At 39.9% G+C, this 10,704-nt stretch overlaps 1 protein-coding gene across 1 annotated transcript; it reads right to left on the bottom strand.

Moving 5' to 3' along the window:
• Nucleotides 1-9,762: 9,762 nt before the first annotated feature.
• On the bottom strand, nucleotides 9,763-10,341 carry LOC116029724 (putative ripening-related protein 7). Its single transcript, XM_031271767.1, has one exon. It carries the CDS (start codon nucleotides 10,339-10,341, stop codon nucleotides 9,934-9,936), a length of 408 nt encoding a protein of 135 aa, XP_031127627.1. The 3' UTR covers nucleotides 9,763-9,933.
• Nucleotides 10,342-10,704: the final 363 nt, after the last annotated feature.

Here is a 10,704-nt window from a genome sequence, read left to right as displayed (position 1 = left end):
AACAAAGGAGCATGGTCATTCAAAATCAATCAAACCCTTTCCACACTTTAGAAGTGTTTCCGGGGGTGTAGGGTATCAACAATATAGCATTATGTGTGTGCAAAATAGCATGTGTTTATCAAGTATGCAAGGAACACGTTTAACAATTTAATTTCCACACTTTAGAATTGAAAAACGAGGCATAAAAAGTAGAAGGGATAAGAGGTTTACAACCAAGTAAGCATCCCTTCATTTCCACACTTTAAGCTTCTAACATCTCTTTTGCCTTCGTTCTCCAAGCTACATGAAACAATGTTAGCACAAGAAGACAACCAATAGACGTGTAATGGCCTGGCGGAAGTTCTTTTATTCATAATGAAAGTATTAAAGCATAAATCCTAAAACAAGATAAGTAATTAAAACAAAAGCAATAAGAAAGATATGTAAATCAAGATAGGAGATGATTTTTGGCACTACCAGACTTGGGAGACTTAGGAAAATTGGATGAAAAGAAAATAATGCACGAAAATCTGTCCAGGACCTGTCCACGTGACTCACACGCGTGGTGGTCCTCGTGGGTCAGCACTGGAAAGATTCCACGCCTATCACCACGAGTGTGAGCGTGCGTGGTGAAGTTTGCTTCTTCTGTCTTCTTCTATGTTGTAGCTCTCGTCGATACGATTCCATAGCCACCTGCCTCGCCTCATTCGGACATTCCTAGCTCCGGTTATGTCCGTTTTACTGAAGTGTCGCCGGAATGCCCTACGAAGTGCAAAAATTGTGCAAATTATATAAAAACACACAAGATTAGTCCCTAGACCTATATGCAATGAAATTACCCTATCTTAGCATGTTTCTAGGCCTAATGGACATCTATTATAGCATATTTTACACCTAAATGACCCCTAAAATATGGCTACTTTTGGCACTTATCACCCGCCATCAAAGCCCAAATATTGACATATTTCATAGTAGAATGCACGACACAAAACTCAAAGGACGACCCTATGACCATTCCCGAGTCCGAGGGATGGTAGGAGATGCATGTTGATGGTGCGTCGAGTCAGAAGCACCATAGAGGGAGAGTAATGTTAACTACCCAGATGGATTCCGACTATACTATGCTTTGGAGTGCCAGTTCAAAACTTCCAACAATGAAGTTGAATATGAGGTTGTCTTCGATGGATTAAGAGTGGCTAAAGCTTTAGGAGTCGAGAAGATTCGCATTCGGACTGACTCACGTCTGGTTGTCGGCTAAGTGAAAGGATCTTATGAGACTAAAGGAGAAAGAATGAGACAGTATAAGGAAGTAGCTAAGGGACCCCTAAAGGAGTTCCAGACTTATGAGATCGACCACGTCCCAGAGCAGAAAACTCGTAGGTAGATGTTCTGTCCAAAATAAAGTTGGGGGAATACCAGAATACTTAGTAAACATATGTCAGAAGAAGATAGTGGAATGACCAAGCATAGAGACTCGGGATAAGGTTGCGAAAAAAGTGAATGTGATAGGTCGGCTGAGTAGAAATTGAAGAGAAAGTAGTAGTGAAAAGGAAGTTACTCTAGAAGCCCAGGTGTTGGTCGACCTTATCATGTACAAAGAGAATGTCGAGTTGCCCGATGACCCGATAGAAGCAGCAAGAATAAAAAAGAATGACACTGTCTTATGTCATGTAGGACGGGAAGTTATACAAAAGGTCCTTTGGGGGACCCCTGTTGCTATGCCTATTCCCGGCCGACGCCGCCGACGCCGAGAAAGTAATGGAAAAAGCACACTCAGGGAGTCGCTTGGCCCACCAAGGGGCTCATACTTTGACACGAAAGTTGGTACTACAAAAGTATTAATGGACGACCATGGTCAAAGATTGCATCCGAAAGGCGGCAAGATGTCTTGGTTGTCAAGCCTTCGCTCGGAAAGAAACAAGGACGACTTCCTTCTATACACCGGTCACCACTGCCATTCCCTTTGCAAGATGGGATATTGTTCTATTGGGCCCACTGCTAGTCGCACCAGGGCGGTACCAAGTGGGTAGAAGCCGAGCCATTAGTCATGATCACTGAGTATCAGTGCCGAAAATTCCTTTGGTAAAATATAATTTACCGGTTTGGTATACCTGAGCATTTGATAAGTGATAACGGTCAGCAGTTCAATTGTCGACCCTTCACCGAGTTCTGTGAGCAGTTCGGGATTTGGCACACTAAGGTATCTGTAGTTTATCCCCAGGCAAACGGACAGGTAGAGAATGTGAATCGGACTATTATGAATGGTATACGGAAGAAGTTGAGTGACCTTAAAGCAAGTTGGGTGGACGAGCTAGAACGAATGTTGTGGGCTTACCGCACGAGTCCAAGAAAGGCGACTGAAGAAAACCCCTTTTCCTTAACATATGGTTTTGAGGCTTAGGTACCAATTGAGGAACTCGAACCTAGCGACCGAGTTATGCGGTACACCGATGAAGCGAATGAAGAATGTCTGATGATAGAAAAGAACTTCCTTGAGGACAGAAGAGAGGTAGCTCGGCAGAGGATGGCCGAGTATCATAGGTCGGTAAAGAGATATCAGGAAAAGCGTTCTAAGCTTCGCTATTTTTTTAAAGGGGACTTAGTACTCAGAAGTCGGACTGCTAGTCAACCCAATGAAGGCAAAAAGTTTGCAAAGAAATGGGAGGGACCTTATCGCATAGCTACAGTGGTTCAACCAGTAACATACTGACTGGAAACAATGAGCGGTTGACTAGTAGAGAGGATCTGGAACTCTTATCACCTCTAGAAATTTTATCAGTAAGGGTTGAAAAGTCCGAGATATTGTAAAGGCTGAAAAGTCTAAAATTTAGGGTAGGCTGAAAAGTCCGCCCCTTTTTAGGTCGAAAGACCCTTAGCTAGTTAGTGGTCGAAAGGTCTATTACACTTAGCAGCTGAAAAGCTTACCTCATGTAATGGCTTAAAAGCCTACAGTTATAATAAGAATTTATATTGCGAGAATCGAATATAAGAGATAAGGACAAAGCCAATCTCATAATAGAAGAAAGCGTCAATCTCCTATACTAGGATAAATCGAGACGAGGTCAAGAAAGCAAGGACGGATTCAATACAGGCAAGAAGGAAGCAAAGCCATGAAGGGAGTTCGGATCAGTGAACCCCGCTTTCAGGTGTCCAGATTCTAGCCTATTCCGAGTTATCTTCCCCACCCTACGTAGGGAGAGTTCTCTATCTTCCCATTTGCGGAGTAGGCGCATAGGTCCATCATAGACTGTGCGTCCTTCCTTGTACTTTATCTTTCGAAAGGGGGGAAAGGGTTCGTCAAGTGCAAAAGGCTCTCAGGGCTGTGCCATTATCAAGCAGCATGAGAAGGAGTCTCTCATAAGGCAGTCTCCCCGTGAGAAACCCTTGAAAGAAGTGCCTTTGTTCTCTGTGTTTGCAAGGGAAGTGACAAAAGACTCTAGGTCCAAAGTTAGGAATTCCGTTAGCAGTCATCGACTCAAAGAGTGGGGAAGGATAGTGTAACCGTCCATCCTTAAGATGGAAACTGCTTCTAATGCTGGGCAATCTTATTACTTTAATGAAGGCAGATAGGCCTAATCCCTCGTCAAGCGGAAAGCGAGATCGGATCCTAGCCGCCGCATCAACAGGTCTTCTTCTTAGAGTAAGCGCTGAAATGGAATCAACTCTTGGCCTATCAGCTCTTGTGCACTCATTGGCTGTTCTCGAATAAGCTGCTCCGAAATTCAGTATACGAGCTCCGCCGTAAAAGAAAGTGGAGTCGCCTCCTTTGAGTACCTAGAGACCGACGGGTACGTGAAGGGTTCCGCCCTCGCTTCTCTTGTGGAGTTTCCTCGGGAGGGGATCAATCCTAAGCCGTGTTCATCACCTGAAAGAATTTTAAAGTGTTTACGAAGGCATGCTTTAGAGATTTTATTCTTCTCAAGGGATCTTGTCATTTCCAATGGCATTGCTTGCTCGCTCCGTTGCTCGTGGGAATTCCACGCCCTAGCCTAGCTGGGGGAGAATTCTTCTTTTTAACTTGAATCTGTTGGAATGATAGTCTTTCGTTTTCTTGGTAGCCCTCCTAACCCAAGGAAGCCAGATTTAGAATATCTCCTGGGCCACTCTTAATAGAAAATGTGCGTGAGAGAAAAGAAGAACGAGCTATAACAAAAGAAGGAGAAAAGAAAAATTACAAAGTTTGAGCCAAAGATAAAGGCGCTTTGCCGAGCGGCTGCATACCAGTTCTAAGACTTAGATCAAATTCGATGCGAAGGACTTTGAAAGGATTGAAGGGTCCGAGTTAGGACTTAGTTAATTTCGTGAATAATGATTTGCGAGCCAATGGCCATAAGGGAAAGTTGAAGTAAAAAAGACCCGAGCAAAGTTATCTCGGCGAGGCAATTATTGTACTTAGCACAAAATCAAAGCAGGCAAAGTAAAAAGGGCAAAACTAAGAAAAGCGAAAGAGTTGTTCATTCAACATTTAAAAAAGCCCTATTTCTATTACAGGGCGAACAAAAGCGGAAAGCAAAAACAGCCGTGACATTTAAAGCCTTAGACTGTGGGACTCCGTTTGTGTCCACCTTCGTTGGTCCAGTAGGCGGATTGCGATTGGAGCTCCTAGAGCGTTGGCGATTCAGTTGGAGAGCAGCTGATGGGTCTTCCTCTCCAGTAGCAATTGTGTCCCCTTAGCCGTCCTTAGTAAGAGTCGGAACCGGGTTATGGTCCATCCTAGCCACGGAATTCAAGTTGGCTGATGAGTTCAGATATGCACTATCCATCGGAATCTCACCGCCAGTTGTATCCACCGAGGCATTCAGAGTTACATCATCGGCCCCCTGGTCATCAACGGGGGTAGCTGGGCTTAAAAGAGTGAGTCAAAGAGAAGGTGGCGTCTCGAGCCTTGAGTTGGTCGAATTTTTTTTTTTGAGTGTCCTGGTACCCCAAACCGTAGTCCACCTCACCAAGGTCGAGCAGGAATTGCTTCCCAACCTCACCCTACAACCACTTGCCCACCACGGCCCGAGCATGCATATCGGCATGGGTCATGGCTTCCTCATGAAAGTCCTCTGACTCCTTAAAATCGGTAAGCGCATCCTCTCGGGCCGACTTCAGCTCCTCAATCAGCTTCTTTGCCTTCTCCCATCCTTCAGCCAAGTTTGTGCTCAGTTTGGCTATCTTGGCTTTCAAAGTCTTCACCTCCTTGGAGTTAGTCACCTTAGCTGACTTAAGAAGTTCGGAAACTTTAGTTAGGAACTTGACGACACCATGAAGTCTAGTATGAAATTGTTGAGCCTGAAAGAAATGACAACTGTAAGAGTTCGGACTTGAAAGAAGCGAAAACGTGCAAGTGAGAAGGATACCTGGAGGCAGTGGTAGGCAATCGACTAAAGCAGATAAAGAGGACTGGCACCCTCAAAAGGCTGCAAGTCCTCAGTAGAGATCATTTGCTCTACGCGATGGCAGATGAAGGTTTTGGCGGGTGGAGACTTTGTGTTTGGGTGCCATGGTTCTCAGCGGGTAAGTTTTGAGATGAGGGTGAATGAGCAAAAGTTAAAGCAGCAGTGGTATTTATAGGGGAGAAAATTGCTTCGAGAATAACAACCAGCAGTTGCACTTGAGTGGAGGGAGTTAAAGCGATGTGACAGTGTCAGAAGCTTGCTGATTGACAAAAGATGAGGATCAAAAGCATTAAATGCAATGGATGTGATTGATGGGACCGGGAGACGATAAGGTCGAAAGCCGAAGCTCGGGGAGGTACGAGTGACGACCATCCCAAGGAGAAAGACTTGGTCGCAAGTACTTTTCCAAGTCATACTTTGCATAACTCGGGAAAGTGAAGGACTAGGGGGGAGTAACAAAACTTTTCCCAAGTAAAAGCAAGCTTGGAGTAATAAAGTGCAAAGAAGATGGGTCGATGGTAGAGGACGAGCTAACAGTACTTTTTTAGGTCATGCTTTGCATAACTCGGGAAAGTGAAGGACTAGGGAGTGAAAATCATCTCTAAAAGGAGGCGTAACACAGGCATTTCCCCAAACAGTGCTTTGCGTGGCTTGGGAAAATGAGGAACTTGATGATGGGGTATAGACTAAGGCTCAGTACTAGAGGCTCGGCGTGGGCGAAATGAACGACTAACGAAGTAGGGGAAGAAGGCTCAAAGGAAGATATGATGACATGGTATAGGTCGACCGATGAGGAGTCAGTCGGTTGAGGATATGGGGAAGAGGTTACAAGACAACTGAAGATCTTAAACTGAGAGTGATTCAACATTGTTGTTGAAACAACTAATTACCATGGAAGAAAGATCGGGTTAAAGAAGTAAGAAGAAGATGAGTCGGACCGGACCGACCTAGAGGGGGCCGAGGTAAGAAAGGCGGTGCAGGAGAAACGGTGTAAGAAAGGCGGCTATGAAGGTTTCCTAAAGAGTCTAACGGAGGAAGGCGAGAGATATGGAATGAAGGTCGAGATAGATTAGAAGTTTCTTAAGAGAGAAATCCCTCCTAACCTGTATAAATAGGGGTTCTAACCCTCGAGAGAGGCATAAGCAATTCACTATACTCAACGGCAATTCATATTACAAAGAGGATTGAGAAGTCATTCTAGTTTTCCGATCGTGTGTTAGTCGATTTTCTGGTGGTGTTGGCCTACCGTTCGACCATTCCGTGGGAGATAAAACCAACATTATAGACGTTGCGAGAGTATATTTGAAGCATGAAAAGTAGAGTATATTTTCTCTATCATATCCAAATTAGTCATTGTTTCCCCACGTAATTTCAATTGAGCGGTAATTTAAAAAATAGTTGAGTTATATTCACTAACATATTTAAAATTTTGGAAGGAAAGGTGCATCCCATCGTAACGACAAGAGCTATCAAAACGGGCCAGTCCGACCCATACGGGCTGGCCCGTCTCGGATTGATCCGAAGACGGCTCAGCCCGGCCGGGTCCATTTTTCCACGGGTTGGGATTTGGCCAACCCAACCAGTATAGGACGGGCTGACGGGCCAGCCCATTATTTTTGTTTATGAATTAATAGTATTAAAATTGTTTTATTTTGTATAGGTTAAGGATTAAGCCCTAACCTCTTAGTTATGAACTAAGATCATTTCCAACCAAGCACATTAAACCTTTTAAACAAGCATCATATATGTTTTTATATATACAGATTATACACACATTATACATACATACACACACATAAATAAACTTTATATTAATATGTATATAAAGATACAATTAATTGTATTAATTAATACTTGCAATAAATTTAATATAAATAAATTAATAAATTATATATTAATATTTATATAAATACTAGTAATAAATTTAATATAAATAAATTAATAAATTATATATTAATATTTATATAAAGATACAATTAATTATATTAATTAATACTTGTAATAAATTTAATATAAATAAATTATATATATTGCTTGTGAATGATATAAATAAATATATCTGTATATAAAGGCATTCAATAAGTATCCTTTGCATAGTAGGTTTCATTGTTTCAATAGTGGTATAAGTTGTATCAAAGGTTAAGGGTTCAAATTTTGTTATCAACAATATTTTAAAATATTAATATGATACCACATTTACACAATATATTTAAGGGCGGGGGTGGGAATACGGGGTGACCCGGGTTCCCACCTGGATTATACGGGCCGGGCTGGAATTTCTCCCGCCTAGCCCATTTTGACAGGTCTAGTAACCGGCCTTTGACAATATCACCGTTTTCTTATGATCATATCTTTCTTTTAATGATTTCCAAAGATATGCATGATCTTTTTATCTAAGTTATTCACTTTTAAAGCCATTATAAAGAAGATGATGACGAAGGAAAATCAAAATCATAGCTTTCGTTTTATCTTGATTAGAAACTACGCTTCAATTTATGATCTTGGATCCAAGACCTTTAGCATCAAGATCAATCTTAGCATCCAAAGCACATGATAGATAATTTTTGTGAGAAATATCAAGGGTTTCAAATTTAAGTTTGGTGAGATTTGACATGATGATAACTATAAAATACCATGTTAGTAATCTTTACATTAAAAAGATAAAAAATAAAAAAAAATAGCAGTAAAAAAATGCAAAACAAGCAACATGAAGGATACTAAGAGAAAACAATTTAATATTATATTGTATGCATAAACATATTCGAATTAACACTTAGGGTGTGTTTGGTTGGGGTGTTTAGGCATAAGGTATGGGTATCAAAGTGATTGTTAGTGTTTGGTTGATAGGTTTTGTGAATGCGACTATGGGTTTGGAATACCCCATTAATGGCAAAACCCATACCCTTATTAAATAAGGGTTTCATCTTCCTTCATCATTTTTTCCCCAACTATTAATAATCATTCCCATTCCACCCAACTACCAAACGTGCTAAATACTTTCACCAAAACCCATTACCCTTACCAAGTATTAGATACCCATTCCGATTCCGATTCCCATGTACGAACCAAACGCACCCTTAATATATATTTTTTAAATAATTACGCATAATATAAAAGTGGTACAAAAATCAACTATGAATAATTTGCCATTGTAAATGACAGGTTCGATCCTGGCTATATCTGGCTAGGGCGACTGCACAGAACCTTCAAATTTTTTTTAAAAATATTTTAGATAGAATCTATTATTTTTTTATACTTGATAATTTTTTTAATTCATAGATTAGTCTTAATTGTAATTGAAAATAAAATTTTAGAAAGAATTGACATTGAAATTTTGGTGAATAATTTTGTATTTAAGTATGAACGAAAAATGACACTTTTAAATTAACTTTTGAATTGTATTCTTTCTTTGTTAAATTTTTATGCATTATATTTGGACAAAAAAATTAGTTACATTTTTATTTTGAGATTATGTTTTTTATCTTTATAAATAGAAACCTCTATCATTATAGCGAAATTTAAATATTAAAACTAATCTCTCCATATTCTTGTCTCTCTATTATTGTCTTTGTCTTTGCAGGTGGAACAAAAACAATGAAGATCCAAATTAAATTATTAGACATGACCCCTATTTTTAATGGGGGAAAGACCCGGGTAAATGATATATACATGGTTGCAATAACATATAAGTGAGTAAACACAAAAAAAAACATATACTCCGTAACTTATTTTATATTGGTACTAGTCATTATATTAACATGAACATAATAGATATGTAAAACATGCCTCCAAAAAATGACTATTTCAAAATGTAAAGCACTTTTACTGATAAAGTGTAAAAAAAATGAAATAATAGAGAGAAAGAGAGAAACTAAGGAATAGAGTAAAATTGGTGAGAAAAGTTTATCAAATTCCAAGAGATATGAGCCTTAATATAGGCCACAGAGGGGAAGAAAGTAACTTACAATGCACTTCAAAAGACACATCTTAAAAGTTGACAAAGGGATGGAAGCAAAAATAGATATTTATTTATAATATAATAATTTATAACATATTAGTGATTCTTGTAAGCTATTATTAAGAGATGAAAAGGAATTCATTTTCTTATTTTGTTAAAGAGTTTTCCATTGAAATATGTGCATCCTGTCCTTCTCTTTCAATAAATTTACTTCATATTTTGTAACGAACTATAAATTAAACGTCAAATTCAGGTTAAATTAATTCCATCCTACAGTATTAGTCTTGGGATATGGGAAGGGGAACTCTAGTCTAGCTAGCTTGAAGCTAAGTATCGCTTGTGTTGAGAATTTATGTGGTTCTTAATCCATCATCTAATGTTTTATATATATGATGTTAGAAAATATATGCACAATATTATTAATCAATGCTAAAATCTTAATTATATATATGTATGTATATATATATATTCATAGTTGTAGATCTAATTCATATTATATTAAAAGAGTTACAGAGCGCGCAGGTTACATTATTATTTGAAAGGAAAGGAAAGGAAAACATGCATGAGATACAGAGCGCGCAGTTCTGACCGATGGGAAATGGGTGAATTAAGCTAGTCATCTGACCAGGTTACTTTGAGCTCGCCCCACTGTTGTTTTGGCACACCTAAGGCCTTCCACACTGCTTTTGAGGCGTCAACTATGTTATTAGCACATCCCCCATTGGAGTCACACTCGTCCACAACCATAGCTTTCACGCTCCGCCCATTCCCGTTTATGGTGATATAGTTATGGCAGCGGTGGCCGTGGTTGTACCATCTAGTGGAAAGTGCGACGATTAAGGTGTCATCGGAATGGTAGTGGCCGTCACACTCAGATGGACCGCCCCCATCTCCGCCCTTTTCGAAGCTGTTTATGGTAAGAACTGCCTTCTCTCCAGACAACTGAGGTTTTGGCTCGACGGAATGAGTAGAAATGGCAAGGATGAGAAGAACAAGGAGGGCTCTTATTACGGTTCTCATGTTTTTCATCCTTCAATGGAAACTAGAGCTGCAATGTTTGCTTTATATAGATATAGATATGTTGGGGGAGGCTTGTAAAGGGTGAAGTCCATCAATTGGTGGCTAGGGAATGTTTGGATAGAGGTTAGGGGAGAGTCAAGTTCAGCACCTTCTCAAAAATGTGATATCTATTTATAAGGAAATAATGTTGTGTCTTTGATATTAGCTATAGTTTTGAACCTAGTATCAATTAAACGTTTAATTAATCCTCCTAACAAAGTCGTATCAAAGTAAGATCACAGGTTCGAGTCTGGCATGGCAGGTAATGGGAGGGACAACATTTGCTTGGCAGAGGCCGGTAAGGAGTCAAGTCCATCAATTGGT

This window comes from Ipomoea triloba, chromosome 9, assembly GCF_003576645.1.
Source record: "Ipomoea triloba cultivar NCNSP0323 chromosome 9, ASM357664v1".
NCBI classification, from domain to species: Eukaryota; Viridiplantae; Streptophyta; class Magnoliopsida; order Solanales; family Convolvulaceae; genus Ipomoea; species Ipomoea triloba.
The sequence above is the reverse complement of the archived record's forward strand: the minus strand, read 5'-3'. Positions and strand labels throughout refer to the sequence as shown.